Source organism: Chlorocebus sabaeus, chromosome 8 (assembly GCF_047675955.1).
Source record: "Chlorocebus sabaeus isolate Y175 chromosome 8, mChlSab1.0.hap1, whole genome shotgun sequence".
Lineage (NCBI taxonomy): Eukaryota > Metazoa > Chordata > Mammalia > Primates > Cercopithecidae > Chlorocebus > Chlorocebus sabaeus.
Genome location: NC_132911.1, coordinates 148,138,295 through 148,154,113, shown reverse-complemented (window position 1 = coordinate 148,154,113; position 15,819 = coordinate 148,138,295). Strand labels below are relative to the sequence as shown.

The 15,819-nt window shown below is 62.7% G+C and overlaps 1 protein-coding gene across 4 annotated transcripts; it reads left to right on the top strand.

Annotated features, from left to right (window-relative positions):
• Positions 1–497: 497 nt before the first annotated feature.
• Positions 498–15,760, top strand: TONSL (tonsoku like, DNA repair protein). Of its 4 annotated transcripts, XM_008001933.3 has the most exons (26): positions 498–622; positions 737–832; positions 989–1,131; positions 1,701–1,884; positions 2,211–2,340; positions 2,643–2,814; positions 2,904–3,018; positions 4,125–4,270; positions 4,361–4,513; positions 4,755–4,880; positions 5,042–5,222; positions 6,482–6,564; positions 6,657–6,746; positions 7,989–8,061; positions 8,165–8,328; positions 8,404–8,527; positions 8,667–9,427; positions 9,533–9,609; positions 9,913–10,066; positions 10,134–10,212; positions 10,742–11,043; positions 11,262–11,433; positions 12,435–12,610; positions 13,731–13,804; positions 14,334–14,467; positions 15,504–15,760. In XM_008001933.3, the coding sequence occupies exons 1-26, from the start codon at positions 598–600 to the stop codon at positions 15,695–15,697; spliced, it is 4,128 nt and encodes a 1,375-aa protein (XP_008000124.3). In that variant the 5' UTR covers positions 498–597; the 3' UTR covers positions 15,698–15,760. The 4 variants fall into 4 exon arrangements, with proteins under 4 accessions (XP_008000124.3, XP_072874626.1, XP_037855893.2 ...); XM_037999962.2 differs by lacking the exon at positions 498–622 and having other exon boundaries at positions 647–832; positions 925–1,131; XM_073018525.1 differs by lacking the exons at positions 13,731–13,804; positions 14,334–14,467.
• The last annotated feature ends 59 nt before the right edge of the window (positions 15,761–15,819 follow it).

Genomic DNA, 15,819 nt, shown 5'->3' with positions numbered 1-15,819 from the left:
ACCAGAACATTCCTTGGGGCCAAGTCCCCAAATGTGACCCACTGCGTTCTGTGGAGGAGGAGCGCACCTTATTCCGTCCCCACAGCCAAATGCTCGTGAACTTATCGTCAGTCTTCTATCTGGACCCTACGTGCGTTTTTCACAGTTGCGCGTGTGAGCAGGTTGTGTGTGAATTTCAGGAGGAACTGGGGCGGCGGCACAGCTCGTCCACCTTGAGAGGCGCGGGCGGCACGCGGGCTGCAGTTCAGAAGAGCCCACCCAGGGCGCGCTGCGACCCCGGCCTCCCGTGTACCCGCCTCCTGCGAGGAGGAACGGGGTCCCCATCAGGCACTCCCCGGGCAGGGCAGAGGGCTCCACGCGCGGGCCAACCCCGGCGTCCGGGAAGATAACTCCTCGGGTCCGACGCCCTAGTTGTCGCCGCGTCTCCGCCCCAGCTCCTCCCACACTAGAACTTCGACGATGTCGCGGGCGGGCGGACCGTACTTCCCAGCATGCCCCGCGCCCACCGCCGCCGTCGAGGGGCGGGGCCTGCGTGTCGGCGGCGAGGGCGGGGCCGCGGCGCAGCGCGGGAAGTCCAGATCCCGCGGCGACCCGAGCATGAGCCTGGATCGCGAGCTTCGCCGTGAGTTCCTCGGGGGCCCCTTGCGCCGGGGGCGCGGAGGCTAGGGAGGGTCTGGGACTCGGCCCCGGCCCCGAACCCCGCCGCGGAGGCTCACCTCTCCTCTTCCTCCGACAGAGCTGAGCAAGGCGAAGGCCAAGGCGCAGAGGGCCGGGCAGCGGCGCGAGGAGGCAGCGCTGTGCCACCAGCTGGGGGAGCTCCTGGCCGGCCATGGTGAGCGCTGGGACCAGGAAGCGGGATGCAGGGCCGGGGGCTGGGGGCTGGGGCCCGCGCCGGGGTCGGGGGTCGACGGGCTCTTCCCGCAGACGCCGCCCCAGGTCCGCCCTCGCACCCGCGACGCCTGCCAGGCCGTGCTGTGTCCCCGCCTAGGCCGCTACGCCGAAGCCCTGGAGCAGCACTGGCAGGAGCTGCGGCTCCGGGAGAGCGCTGACGACCCCCTGGGCTGTGCCGTGGCCCACCGCAAGATCGGAGAGCGCCTGGCCGAGATGGAGGACTACCCGACTGCCTTGCAGGTGCGGGCGCCCTCACTGGCCTCGCCTAGCCCGGTCGGCCTCTGTTTGGAGCCCTTTTCTGAGGAGGGAGGCCCGGTCTTCGCCGTCAGGAGCCTCGGGCTGGAAGGGACACCTGGCCTGACGCAGCCTTAACTTCACCGCGCCGGCCCAGTCCTCCAGTGGGGACGCCACAGCCTTTCCTGGGACTGGGGCAGGAGTAGGTGTCCTGGCACCAGAAACCATTAATGAATGTTATTTTAGCTGTGTTTGTGCTGGGGGTGGTCAGGCCCCAGCCCGAAAGCTCTCCCTGACCCTGGCTGCTGGAGGCAGGACTGCAAACCCCCACCCCACCAATCCCCAGCCGCCCCTCCCCACGTGACAGCGTTGGCTGCATACAGCGTGAAGCCACTGTCACCACAGAGAGCCCTTGGCATGCAGAGGAGGGGCATGTGGCCGACCTTGGCCTGCTCTGTGGCGGTTAAGGGGAGCAGGAGTCTTTCCTTAGCAAGAACAGGGTCTCTGGGAATCTGGCAGCGCTGGTTTGCTTGAGGCGGGGTCAGCTCACAGCAGTGACTTCCTTCCACACTCAGCACCAGCACCACTACCTGGAGCTAGCACATTCCCTGCGCAACCACACGGAGCTGCAGAGGGCCTGGGCCACCATCGGCCGCACCCACCTGGACATCTATGACCACTGCCAGTCGAGGGATGCTCTGCTGCAGGCACAGGCTGCCTTTGAGAAGAGCTTGGCTATTGTGGATGAGGAGCTGGAGGGTGGGCAGGCCCCTTCTCGTTTTCTGCCTCCTGAACTGCAGGCTGAAGAGGCTGCAGCCCAGCACCCCCGCAGCCTCCTTGGGCGATCTCGTCTTCTGGGGCCCTCCCTTTGCAGGGCTCTTGTGTGAGGGGTGCATGCTCTCCGCAACCTTTTCCCTGGAGATCCTCGGCTTTTTATCCACTCTGTGCTCTGTCTGCAGCAGGACCCTTGCCCCAACATCGGGAGGAGGGAGAGGGTAGGAGAGGCACTGCACAGGCCCCAAATGGGGCCCAAAGCTGGAAACCCCATGTGGGGAGAAAGTGGCTGAGTTGGGGTCATCTTCCAGGGACACTGGCTCAGGGAGAGCTGAATGAGATGAGGACCCGCCTCTACCTCAACCTGGGTCTTACCTTTGAGAGCCTGCAGCAGACAGCCCTGTGCAACGATTACTTCAGGAAGAGCATCTTCCTTGCGGAGTAAGGTCCCACCCCACCCCAGGAGAGAGTGGAGTCCCTTGTTCCTGGAGGAAGTAGTTAGGGAAGTATTTCTCCCAGGGTCCTCCTGAGAGAGCACCCTGGCTGGGCCTCATCCCCCACCTCTCACACCTGTGCCTCACACTGGGCGAAGACCAGGCATGGTTAGGGCCCTGAGACCATAGCATGGCAGGGCTGGGGCCTGTGTGGCATCAGCAGCTATCACCGGTGGGACGCTCCTGGGTGCTCAGGAGCTCGTGGGTGCTCAGGAGCTCATGGGTGCTCAGGCCATCACCCCTCTGCAGGCAGAACCACCTTTACGAGGACCTGTTCCGCGCCCGCTACAACCTGGGCACCGTCCACTGGCGCGCGGGCCAGCACTCCCAGGCTATGCGCTGCTTGGAGGGTGCCCGGGAGTGTGCGCACACCATGAGGAAACGGTTCATGGAGAGCGAGTGCTGCGTGGCCATCGCACAGGTACCCGCTGTGTGTGGTTCCGAGCTCAGGCTCCTGGAGACTTGGGCCTTGGGGATTTTGCAAAAACCGTGCTGTCCTTTGCTCTCCAGGTCCTCCAAGACCTGGGAGACTTTCTGGCTGCCAAGCGAGCCCTGAAGAAGGCCTACAGGCTGGGCTCCCAGAAGCCTGTGCAGAGAGCAGCCGTCTGTCAGAACCTCCAGCATGGTGAGCCTGGGGCCGGGGTGGGGCCCGGGGGGTGTGGGGTGTGGGGTGGGGCGAGGGGGGTGAACCTCCCGCATGGTGAGCCTGGGGCCAGGGTGGGGCCCCGGGAGTTGTGTGCAGGGGCCTGCGAGCCCAGGGGGGCGTGGAGTCCTGCCAGGTGTGTACAGAGCTCCCTCCCTCACAGAGGAGGCATGAGCACCTGTCCTTGGAGGCAGCAGCTTCCGCAAGAGGGACAGGTACCCTAGTTCCTGACAGGAGAAAAACCCCGTTTTTCTCTGAGCTCAACACAGTGTGTCAGGGGCACTGAAAGGGCAGCCAGGAGACCAGTTGGGCTTTTATTTTGCAGCCACCATCTTCACTGGCAAACTGGAGACAGTAGTTGCTCCCCTAGCTTCCCGGGTGGAATAGCAGGTGGCACGCATGTGGTCCAGGAGTGCTGATGGCCGAGACCACCACTGGAGGTTGGCAGCAGTCAGCCCTTGCTATGAGCCAGGCACCATCCAAGTTTTTTTTTTTTTTTTTTGAGACGGAGTCTCGCTCTGTCGCCCAGGCTGGAGTGCGGTGGCGCCATCTCGGTTCACTGCAAGCTCCGCCTCCCAGGTTCACGCCATTCTCCTGCCTCAGCCTCCCGAGTAGCTGGGACTACAGGCGCCCGCCACCACGCCCGGCTAATTTTTTTGTATTTTTAGTAGAGACGGGGTTTCACTGTATTAGCCAGGATGGTCTTGCTCTCCTGATCTCATGATCTGCCTGCCTCAGCCTCCCAAAGACCTAGGATTACAGGCGTGAGCCACTGTGCCTGGCCCCGAGTTTTTAAGTGTGTTAGTTCTTGTGACCCTTGAGACCAGTTCCCAAGATAGACCCTCCTGTTAACCCCCACATAAACAGGCAGGCAGAGGGAGAGGGTAGAGGGGCCACCACAGGGCTCAGCAGCAACAGCTGGAAGAGGCTGAGGAGCCTGTCCGTGAGGCCTGTTGGGGGATGTTCCAGGGAAGGCTGTGACTTCAGCTCTGAACTCAAGGGGGTCGTTAGAACCCCGAGTGGCCAGATGGTAGAGCTGGGGTCAGGGCCTCTTGTGTTGCCCTCCTGCATGAACCTCTTCCTGGCAGTGCTGGCAGTGGTCCGACTGCAGCAACAGCTGGAAGATGCCGAGGGAAGTGACCCTCAGGGCGCCATGGCCATCTGTGAGCAGCTAGGTGACCTCTTCTCCAAGGCAGGAGACTTTCCCAGGGCAGCTGAGGCTTACCAGAAGCAGGTGTGTGGCCCCGGCTGGGTGGGAGGGCCAGTGAGGTTGGCGAGGCCTGGCCAGGGTGGCAGCCCCCAGCCTCACTGGCACTGCCCCCAGCTACGTTTCGCTGAGCTGCTGGACAGACCGGGTGCCGAGCGGGCCATCATCCACGTGTCCCTGGCCGCCACACTGGGAGACATGAAGGACCACCGTGGGGCCGTGCGCCACTATGAGGAGGAGCTGAGGCTGCGCAGCGGCAACGTGCTGGAGGTGAAACCCTGGCTCCCCGCCCGAATGCAGGTTCACCCATGTCTCTGCCTCAGGACTGCCGTTCTCAGGGTGGCCATGGACAGATGTCCTTAGTGGACAGGCAGCTCCTTCCTAGGACCATCCACCCTCAGCACCTGGGAGGCCGGGTTCCCATTCTGTGTGGGCAGCCGGGGACGCTTGACTGGGGCCTGTTGGACACGGAGAGCAGCAGCCCTCGACCCCGTCCTTCCTCCTGCTCCAGGAGGCCAAGACCTGGCTGAACATCGCACTGTCCCGTGAAGAGGCTGGCGATGCCTACGAACTGCTGGCCCCATGCTTCCAGAAGGCCCTCAGCTGTGCCCAGCAGGCCCAGCGGCCCCAGCTGCAGGTACAAGAGCCCATCCCACCCACACTGGCTCCCCAACAAGCCCAGCATCGTTGCAGCCTGCCTGCTCCTTGTCCCACATCCCCATCTTTCTCTGCATCCACAGCCCCCAGCTCTGCTTGCCACCCCCCCAGTCCTGAGCCAAGCATCCCTCTGCTCCTCAGAGGCAGGTCTTGCAGCACCTCCATGCCGTGCAGCTGAGGCTGCAGCCCCAGGAGGCCCCTGGCACAGAAACCAGACTACAGGAGCTCAGTGTAGATGAAGATGAAGATGAGGAGGAGGAGGCGGCAGCCACAGCGGAGTGCAAAGCCCTGGAGGCCAGTGAGGTGGAGCTCTCAGAGAGCGGTGAGGGCGGGCGGCACCTGGCATTTTCCCTGGGCCTGCTCCGGGCCGGGCTGGAGAGGGGTGTGCTGTGCTGCCGTGGAGCCGGCTCAGGGCTTGTGGCGGGAACAAGCCAGGACGGCCGGTGCTTTCCCGGAACGGGACAGAGAAGGTGGTGACCTGCAGGGAGCCTGGGGCAGGCCTTCGCCTCCCGGAGGAGACAGTGGTTGGGAGCCGTGTGAGCATCAGCTGGGGACATGGTCCCGTTAGAGACACACGTGCCGTCTGGGGCCAGGGGTGAGACAGTGCACTTTGAAGAACCCCGGGTGCCTCTGTGAGAGCTGAGCACCTTCCTGAAACCCTCCAGAGCAGGCTTGGGTTTCCTTCAGAGGCCGGTGACATCAGCTGCATGGAGGGCAGGCCTGAGGGACTGGCTGGAGCGCGGGTTGGACTGAAGCCACCTTGGCCGTGGTGCAGGGGGAGAGGGCTGAGAGCGGGCTCAGCAGGTAGCTGGGGGCTGATTTCTGACTGACTGGTGGGTGGCAGGAGCCTGTCCGTGAGGTCTGTTGGGGGATGTTCCAGGGAAGGCTGTGACTTCAGCTCGAACTCAAGGAGGTTGTTAGAACCCCGAGTGGCCAGGCAGCTGTGGGAAGTTGGGGCCTCACCAGATTGGTTGCTGCGGGGAGGTGGATCAGGATCTAGAATTGTGGGGAATGCCGCTCAGCTGGTGGGCACAGTGAGGAGTTGGGGAAGGACCCGGGGAAGCTGTCAGTGTGTGAAGGGCATGGTGACGAGGGGTCACCCAGAGCAGGGACAGAGGCAGGTGTGTCTGCCACCTAGGCAGGGTGGAGGCTGCAAGGTGCAGGACACCCAGGCTCCACGGCTGACCTGGCCTGACGACACAGCTCAGGAGACGGGGGTGGAGAAGGCCTGGGGTGGAGGAAGACCGGCCCACAAGCCGGTCTGGGTGTGGGGATGAGCGGCTGTCACACAGATGGATGGGTCTCGGGCAGGCCGCCTTCTGAGGGAGGGCCAGGCGTGGGTTGGGGCAGAAAGCTCAGGGGTGTGTCTGGAGTGGGCAGAGGGATGGCGGGCAGGAGCAGGATCCCAGCAGGGCCAGGTAGACGTGGAGGCAGCGCTGGGACCATTGCTGGGGAGCCCCCCGGAGCCCAGCAGCCTCAGAGCTCAGCCCTCCCATCTCTGGCTCCTTTGTACCTGGGAGTTTGGGGAGCTTGCAGCGGGGTGAGGGCTTCTCACCTGGGGTGGACTTGGCTCTGTTCCAGAGGACGACGCTGATGGCCTGACCCCGCAACTGGAGGAGGATGAGGAGCTGCAGGGCCGCCCGGGCCGGCGGAAGGGGAGCAAGGTGAGGACGGCACCCTACCCCCACTCGCCCTGCTCAGCAGCCCTGCCAGCTTCTTACGCCCCTGCCCTGTGCTGGCTTGGCTGTGCCCACAGTGGAACCGGCGGAACGACATGGGGGAGACGCTGCTGCACCGAGCCTGCATCGAGGGCCAGCTGCGCCGCGTCCAGGACCTCGTGAGGCAGGTGGGCCCTGCTCTGGGACACGGGACAGGCTGCCCAGCATGGAGGAGCTGTGGGTTTGTGCCAGATCCCCTAAATCTCTCAACCTCCTCATCTTCAAAATGGGGCTCCTTAGCATGGTGGCGCTTGCCTGTGGTCCTAGAGGCAGGAGGATCACTTGATCCTGGGAGGTTGAGGCTGCAGTGAGTCGTGATTATGCCACTGCACTCCAGCCTGGGCAACAGAGTGAGACCCTGTTTCAAAAAAATTTAAAAAGCAGAGCCTGAGCAGAGTGGCTTATGCCTGTAATCCCAGCACTTTGGGATGGCAAGGCAGGCAGATCACATGAGCCCAGGAGTTCGAGACCAGCCTGGGCAACCTGGCAAGACCTTGTCTCTACAAGAAATTTTAAAATTAGCTGGATGTGGTGGCGTGTGCCTGTAGTCCCAGCTACTTGGGAGGCTGAGGCAGGAGAATCGCTTGAACCTAGGAGGTGGAGGTTGCAGTGAGATGAGATTGTGCCACTGCACTCCAGCCTGGGTGACAGAACGAGACTCCGTCTCAAAAATAAAAAGCACAAAAAATGCGGTGCCCAGGCCGAGCGCAGTGGTTCATGCCTGTAATCCCAGCACTTTGGGAGGCTGAGGTAAGCAGATCACGAGGTCAGGAGCTCGAGACCAGCCTGGCCAACATAGTGAAACCCTGTCTATACTAAAAATACAAAAATTAGCTGAGTGTGGTGATGCACGCCTGTAGTCCCAGCTACTCAGGAGGGTGAGGTGGGGGAATTGCTTGAACCCAGGAGGTTGCAGTGAGCCAAGACCACACCATTGCACTCCAGCCTGGGTAACAGAGTGAGACTCCCTCTCAAAAAAAAAAATGGGGTGCCCGCTGTGTGGTACGCATCTGTGTTGCAGCTAAGTTGGTCAGCCTGGCCAGGATGGGGGCTAGCCCCTGGGCTGAAACCTGGGCACCTTCCCACCCCACCTGCCTCATGCCCCTGCAATTTGGGTGCACCGTCTGCCCACAACGGGACCGGGCAGGCACAGAGGTTGGAGGATATACTGTGGCTGGTCCACCTGTCTCAGGGGGAAGCATGTCCTTCACTGGTGATACCTGGGCCAGAGGAGGAGAGGGCAGGGCCACGGGACTTGCTCTGGGCTCTAAGACTGAGGCCCTGGGCCCAGCTCAGGCTGCAGAGCTCATGGGACTGGGGCCAAGCTGTGACGTACACAGGGCCAGGCTCCTTCCTGTCCTTGGTCACAGGGCCACCCCCTGAACCCTCGGGACTACTGTGGCTGGACGCCTCTGCACGAGGCCTGCAACTACGGGCATCTAGGTGAGCAAGGGACAGGAGCCTGGCGCACCTCAGTGGACACGTGGGGCAAAGAGTCAGTCCTTGGGGGGCATCAGGAGCTGGGCTCACATCTCCTGGTCTGTAGAAATTGTCCGCTTTCTGCTGGATCACGGGGCCGCAGTGGACGACCCGGGTGGCCAGGGCTGCGAAGGCATCACTCCCCTGCATGATGCCCTCAACTGTGGTCACTTTGAGGTGGCTGAGCTGCTGCTTGAACGGGGGGCGTCCGTCACCCTCCGCACTCGAAAGGTGAGCCTGGTGGGGCAGAGGGCAAAGATCAGGGTATGGGGGCTGCTGTGCTCCTGTTCAACTGATACCACACAGGGCCTCAGCCCGCTGGAGACGCTGCAGCAGTGGGTGAAGCTGTACCGCAGGGACCTGGACCTGGAGACGCGGCAGAAGGCCAGGGCCATGGAAATGCTGCTCCAGGCAGCCGCCTCAGGCCAAGGCAAGCAGGGCCTCCTGCGTCCCTAGGGTTGCTATGCCTACCCTGAGAGTCCCCGGGCCCTGATTTTGGGAGATGCTCATTCACAGGTGGAATGGGAGGTGCCGGGCCCCTGCCTCAACACGGATTCTCTCTTCCACAGATCCCCACAGCTCCCAGGACTCCCTCACCATCCCAAGTAGCCTTCTGTTTGACCCTGAGACCTCTCCTCCTCTGAGCCCCTGCCCAAAACCCCCCTCTAATAGCACTAGACCCCCAGAGGCCTCTCAGGCCCGTGCCAGGGTCTCCCCAGGGCAGGCAGCACCAGCCGTGGCCAGGCCTCGGAGGAGCAGGCATGGGCCAGCCAGCAGCAGCAGTTCGGAAGGTGAGGACAGCGCAGGCCCCCCGCGGCTGTCCCAGAAGAGGCCTCGGTGCTTGGCCACAGCACAACAGGTGGCAGCCCGGACGCCTGGCCCTGCCAGCAACAGGGAAGCAGCCGCAGCCAGCAACAGCCGGGCAGCCTACCAGGCAGCCATCTGGGGTGTGGGCAGTGCTCAGAGCCGGCTGGGGCCTCACCCACCTCGGGGCCAGAGCAAAGCCCTTGCCCCCCAGGCAGCGCTCATCCCGGAGGAGGAGTGCCTGGCTGGAGACTGGCTAGAGCTGGACACGCCCCTGACCCGCAGCCGCCGGCCCCGCCCCCAGGGCACTGGGGACAGCCGCAGGCCTAGTAGTACCTCCGGGTCGGACAGTGAGGAGAGCAGGCCCCGTGCCCGAGCCAAGCAGGTCCGCCTGACCTGCGTGCAGGGTTGCAGTGCACCGGTCAAGGCAGGGCCCAGCAGCCTGTCTTCAGAACCCTCAGGAAGCCCCAGCACCGCCAGGGTCTCAGAGCCCAGTGGGGACAGCTCTGCGGCAGGCCAGCCCTTGGTGGGTGTGCAGACCTGGAGCAGAGCCCTCCTCACTTGGGGCAGGCAGGTGTGGGGTGGAGCCCACTGTGGCTCCTGACTCAGCCCTGCTGCCTTCACCTGCCAGGGTCTGGCCATGCCACCTCCCATCCGGGTTCGAGTTCAAGTTCAGGATCATCTTTTCCTTATCCCTGTCCCACACAGGTGAGACATCGCCTGCCCTACCCTGCAGCCCACCTGTGCAGCTCCATGTCAGGGTGCTCATGTTTGCACGTCAGGGTGGGGAGTGTGACGAGGACTCCCTGGTGTGTTCCTGGAGGACCCTGTGGCTCCCAGGAATGGCAGAGGGGCTGGTGGTGTGCTGGGCTGCAGGGAGAGGAGGGGCCGGCTACCTGGGAGTGGGAGAAGCAGCTGAGGGGGCTTTTGGCCCTGGGCAGGGATGGTGGGTTCCTGGGGCTTCACCCCAGCTGTGTGCAGGCAACAGCAGCAGCGCCTCTGTCCCTGCAGCAGTGAGACCCACTCTGTGGCCTGGCTGGCCGAGCAGGCGGCCCAGCGCTACTACCAGACCTGTGGGCTGCTGCCCAGGCTCACCCTACGGAAAGAGGGGGCCCTGCTGGCCCCACAGGACCCCATCCCCGATGTGCTGCAGAGCAATGATGAGGTGAGCCGCGGGAGCCAGGGCCTTAGGCACCGGGAGCCCCCAGGTGGCTCATGACGGTGCCTTCCAGGTGTTGGCTGAGGTAACTTCGTGGGACCTGCCTCCGTTGACCGACCGCTACCGCAGGGCCTGCCAGAGCCTGGGGCAAGGTGAGAGGCAGGAGAGCTGCAGTTTCTGGGTGAGGCCGTGCAAGGGGATTGGGCACGCAGGCTCCACCAGCCCAGTTCGTTCCTGGACCTCGGGTGTTTCGGGGTACACCTCCCCCAGCCTGGTGGGTGCTGTGTCCTGCGCTTGGAAGTATGGATGGCAGGGAGAGGACAGCCCTCAGCCCCCATGAGCTGCTGATGGGGAGATGGTAAAAAGCAGCCAAAAGCCTGGAAAGTCAAGCCCAAGGAGGAGAGCCTCACGTGGGCTGGGAGCTGCTGGAGAAGCTTCCCAGAAAGCTTGTCCCAGGGGGCGTGGAATCTGGTGCTGACTGGTGGAGCTTAGGGTGCTGCAGACCCACGTCGGCCCCCACGGCCTCACAGTGCTAGACCCACAGGCATGTGCGAGTGGGCGCTGTAGCATGTCCAGTGGGTGACCCCTGGGGCTGTTGAAAAGGGGCTGCCTGGTTTGTCTGGGATTCAGAGGGCAGAAAGGGCCGGCTTTGCCCTGGTGACATCACATCCTTCCCCACAGGGGAGCACCAACAGGTGCTGCAAGCCGTGGAGCTCCAGGGCTTGGGCCTCTCATTCAGCGCCTGCTCCCTGGCCCTGCACCAGGCCCAGCTTACACCCCTGCTGCGGGCCCTCAAGCTGCACACAGCACTCCGCGAGCTGCGCCTGGCAGGGAACCGGCTGGGGGACAAGTGTGTGGCTGAGCTGGTGGCTGCCCTGGGCACCATGCCCAGCCTGGCCCTCCTCGACCTCTCCTCCAATCACCTGGGTCCTGAAGGCCTACGCCAGCTTGCCATGGGGCTCCCAGGCCAAGCCACCTTGCAGGTAGAGGCACAGGGAGCAGTGGGCCCTCAACAGCGGGGTGTCAGGGTTCCCATTCTGCAGGTCCCTGGTTGGTCTGGGGCAGTTAGGAGAGCCAACCAGTGCCCAGCTGTGATAGGCTAGGCCAGGCAAGGTGGGGAAGAGACAGCCAAGACAAGCCCCAAGGGGGACCCTGTCCATGGGGCTGCTGGGGGCTCACTGCCAGCCTGTGTCTTCCACAGAGTTTGGAGGAGCTGGACTTAAGCATGAACCCCCTGGGGGACGGCTGTGGCCAGGCCCTGGCCTCCCTCCTGCGCACCTGCCCCTTACTCAGCACCCTGCGTCTACAGGCCTGTGGCTTTGGCCCCAGCTTCTTCCCGAGCCACCAGACAGCACTGAGTAGTGCTTTCCAAGGTGAGCTTGACCAGGTACTCCCTGTCCATTCCCTAGCCCTGGGGCATTGAGGGTTTCGAGGACCTTCAGAGGGGCCCTGGGCTGGGCACAGGGGCAACACCTGTGGTCCCAGCTACTTGGGAGGCTGAGGCGGGAGTATCGCTGGAGCCAAGAGTTCCAGGACAGCCTGGCCAACATAGACCCCATCCCTTAAGGAAAAAAGTCTAGGCTGGGTGCGGTAGCTCACACCTGTAATCCCAGCAGTTTGGAAGGCCAAGGCGGGCAAATCACCTGAGGTTGGGATTTCGAGACCAGCCTGACCAACATGGAGTGCAGAGGTCATGCCACTGCACTCCAGCCTAGGCGACAAAGCAAGATTCTGTCTCAAAAAAAACAATGTCTAGGGGCCTGGGATGCCAGACCTGGCTCTCCAGGAGGGCCTGGCACCTGGGAGCAATAGATGGATGTATGGGTACAGGGTCTGCCTCCAAGGGGCATCTGGTGCCCACCCAGCCAGGCTGACCCTCCCAGGGAACACCACGAGCAGAGTCCAGGCAGCTCAATGTCTGGTGGTCCCTGACCCGTGCTTACCAGCTGAGTGCTGTTCGACTGAGGCAGTTCCACTGTGAGCCCACCCAGGCGGCAGAGACTGGGGTCCCAGTGCCAAGAGGCTGGGAATTGGGTATCATCCAGGGGTGGGGGAGTGTAAGGGGGGCAGCAATGGTCAGTGCACTCCCCTGACACCCCACCGTGCAGAGGCATGTGGCCCAGGACCGTGTGGTTGTGGGGTGGGAGAGGGCAAGGTGTCCAGAACTGTGGGGCAGCCGAGCTTGGAAGTCTGACCCCACCCTCCCAGCTGGGAGAACGTGGGCGAGAGCCTTTGCCTCTGCACTTACCACCCCACCCCACAAGCACTGTGGTAGTGGTTTCCCCAAAGGGGTCCTGAGGGTTCTGGGCCCAGAACTTGGGGTGGGTACAGGGCTGTGGCCACGTGGGGCTGACAGATTCTGGCCCTGGTGCAGACGCTGAGCACCTGAAGACCCTGTGCCTGTCCTACAATGCCCTGGGAGCCCCATCCCTGGCCAGGACCCTGCGGAGCCTGCCCGCCCGCACCCTCCTGCACCTAGAGCTCAGCTCCGTGGCAGCCGGCAAGGGTGACTCAGGCCTCATGGAGCCCATAGTCCAATACCTGGCCAAGGTACGAGGTGGGGAAGGACCCAGAAAATACTGAGCCTCAGAGGCCAAAGGTCCCAGGGGAGCTGGGAGGAGCTCACCTCTCCCCAGATTCCGACTGAACTCACTGAAGGGCTCTACAGAGAGGGTTAGAGGTTTGGAGGTTTAGAAAAAACAGCTGGGGGGCCAGTCGCGGTGGCTCACACCTGTAATCCCAGCACTTTAGGAGGCCGAGGCAGGTGGATCACAAGGTCAGGAGTTCAAAAGCAGCCTGGCCAACATGGTGGAACCTCGTCTCTACTAAAAATAAAAAAATTAGCCGGGCATGATGGTGGGTGCCTATAATCCCAGCTACTCCGGAGGCTGAGGCAGAGAATTGCTTAAAATCGGGCGGCGGAGATTGCAGTGAGCCGAGATCACGCCATTGCACTCTAGCCTGCGACAGAGCGAGACTCCATCTCAAAAAAAAAAAAAAAAAGCAAAGAAAAAACAGGCCGGGCACACTGACTCATGCCTGTAATCCCAGCACTTTGGGAGGCCAAGGCAGGTGGATCACAAGGTCAGGAGATTGAGACCATCCTGGCTAATACAGTGAAACCCCGTCTCTACTAAAAAATACAAAAAACTGGCCGGGCAAGGGGGCGGGTGCCTATAGTCCCAGTTACTCAGGAGGCTGAGGCAGGAGAATGGTGTGAATCCGGGAGGCGGAGCTTGCAGTGAGCTGAGATCCGGCCACTGCACTCCAGCCTGGGCCACAGAGTGAGACTCCATCTCAAAAAAAAAAAAAAAAAAACAGCTGGGGGAATGCTTTTGTACAGCTGCTTGTCTCAGCTATGAATTCCTGCCCACCAGATAGGACCTGGGACCCAGGGTGGCCTTGCCCACCCATAGGCAGGTCCCAAGGGGCACACTAGGGGCCCCTGATACTCTCTCCTGGGGGGTCTTCCAGGCCCAACTGGGACCCTATTTTCACACCACCACGTGCAGAGTGTGACCCACATCGGGAGAGGTGTTTCCTTCCGATCTCCAAATTGATGGGGGACTCTGCTCCCTTTTGGGCCGCTGGGTGTGGGTGCATCTGCTGGAAGCAGGGAGGGCAGGTATGCCACTCGGTTTGGCCCTCTTGGGGCTCTGCTCATGTCCAGGAAGGCTGTGCTCTGGCCCACCTGACCCTGTCTGCAAACCACCTGGGGGACAAGGCCATTAGAGACCTGTGCAGGTAACGCCCCTGCCCTGCTGCCTGCTGGCCTGGGGGTCTGATCACATGGCTCCGGACCCCAGGGGAGCTGGGCTACGGGAGAAGGGCCACAGAAATGGTACCAGCTCTTCCTCCCCAGCGCGTCTGGAGACATGGCTCCTTCAGTTTCCACCAGCCTCTCAGGCTGTCCTGGAAGGCAGACTATCCTCTCGGGCTTCTTAGCATGGGCCTGTGGCTCTTGACAGCGCCCCTCTGGGTGTGTCCTTGTCACTGCTGTGCATCGGCCCACATGAGGGCCACTGCTCTTACTACCTGGAGCCTCAGTCAGCTCTCCAGGGAGTGCTGAGAGGAGCCCAAGCTGGGCCAGGCACACCCAGAGCTGGCCACTGTGGCCCTGACCCCTGGGAAGGACCCCCAGCCCTAGAGGGGCACCTGCCCCTGGGCCTGGCCTGAGGCTCCCTGAGCTGGGCATTTGTCAGGGCAGCTTTCCTAGTGTTGGGGCACTGGCCTCTGGAAGCCAACCTTTGCACTTCTTCCCACGTTATCTCAGATGTCTCTCTCTGTGCCCCTCACTCATCTCGCTCGATCTGTCCGCAAACCCTGAGATCAGCTGTGTCAGCCTGGAAGAGCTACTGTCTACCCTCCAAAAGCGGCCCCAAGGCCTTAGCTTCCTTGGCTTGTCAGGTGAGGGCTGGTATGGTGGCCATGCCTGCCATGTTTGGCCTTTTCAGGGACCTGCCTGAGACCCGGGGGCTTCCTCCTAAGGGGCTGTCACTGCTACCAGCTAGGCAGCAAGGCTGGGCTCCATGAGGTTGGGGCAGCAGGGGGCAGAGAGACAGTGACAGAAAGGGGACATGATCCCAGCTCCTAAAACCACAGGGTGGGGGCGAGGTGGGTCTCTGCCTCTGGTCTCCAACCCAACCTTCAGAGTAGACTCTGGCAGGCAAGGCCCCCTTCCACAGGGACTTTCTCATCCCTGGCAGGAAGAGGGAGCCCAAAGTCAGGGTGTTGAAAGCTGCCAAGGGACCCCCCCCCACTTCCTGGCAGGGGCTCCTCCGACACAACCCTGCCCAGGCTGTGGTCTCATTTAGCTTGTTTTCTCTTGAGCCACATCAGGGCAGTCCCCAACCTGAGCTGTCTGGAAGACAATCCCAGGGACCTGGCTTCCCAGCTGGGGCCAGGGCAGGCTCTGCCCTCCGGGGGATGAGGGCTGTAAGTGAATGTAACAGCACAAGGGGGAGCTCTGCTGTCTTCCTGCGCCCCATCTTCACCCCCCAGGGCCAGACCGCCTTTTCCAGGACGGCGCCCGAGTGCTGGTGGGAGATCCCCTCCCCCCACTTGGGTTCCTGGCATCTGTACCTTTCCACCCAGTTCCCTGAATTCCTGAGCTTAGTGTCCTCGAGCCACTCAGGCCCACCATGTACAGATTTGCAAGCAGCCCCATTATGTCTTTATGGATGGAGACTGACGTGTAGGCATGGACTTCGAGATCGGGCACCGTCAGAGGCAGAGGCACCTTCCTCCTGCCTCAACGCTGGCTGTGCAGAGGAGCCCACTCCTTCCTGGAGTGTCATGGGGCCTCTCCTGGGCTCTGCCCGCTGCCCCTCACTACAGCCCTGGGTCCCTCAGGGAAAGCGAGTTTGTTCCCTGGAGCCTGCCGCGGGCACCGGGACGCCGCCGGCCCCCGCAAGCGCTGAGGCCTGCCCTCTTCCCTCCGCAGGCTGCGCCATCCAGGGTCCCCTGGGCCTGGGCTTGTGGGACAAGATCGCCGCGCAGCTCCGGGAACTGCAGCTGTGCAGCAGACGCCTCTGCGCCGAGGACCGGGACGCCCTGCGCCAGCTGCGGCCCAGTCGGCCGTGCCCCGGCGAGTGCACGCTGGACCACGGCTCCAAGCTCTTCTTCCGGCGCCTCTGACCCCGGCGCCGCCTTTCCCCACCCTCACCGAAGCCCCTAATAAATGAAGCTGCTGGCCGGACGCGATGGTTCACGCCTGTAATCCCAGCACTTTGGGAGCCCGAGACGGGCGGATCACGAGG

Coding starts and splice junctions, on each gene's coding strand:
- TONSL (XM_008001933.3), top strand. CDS start 598: ATGAGCCTGGATCGCGAGCTTCGCC. Junction 6,747..7,988: donor TCCAGGACCTCGTGAGGCAG/GTGGGCCCTGCT, acceptor CCTTGGTCACAG/GGCCACCCCCTGAACCCTCG. Junction 11,044..11,261: donor CAGGCCAAGCCACCTTGCAG/GTAGAGGCACAG, acceptor TGTCTTCCACAG/AGTTTGGAGGAGCTGGACTT.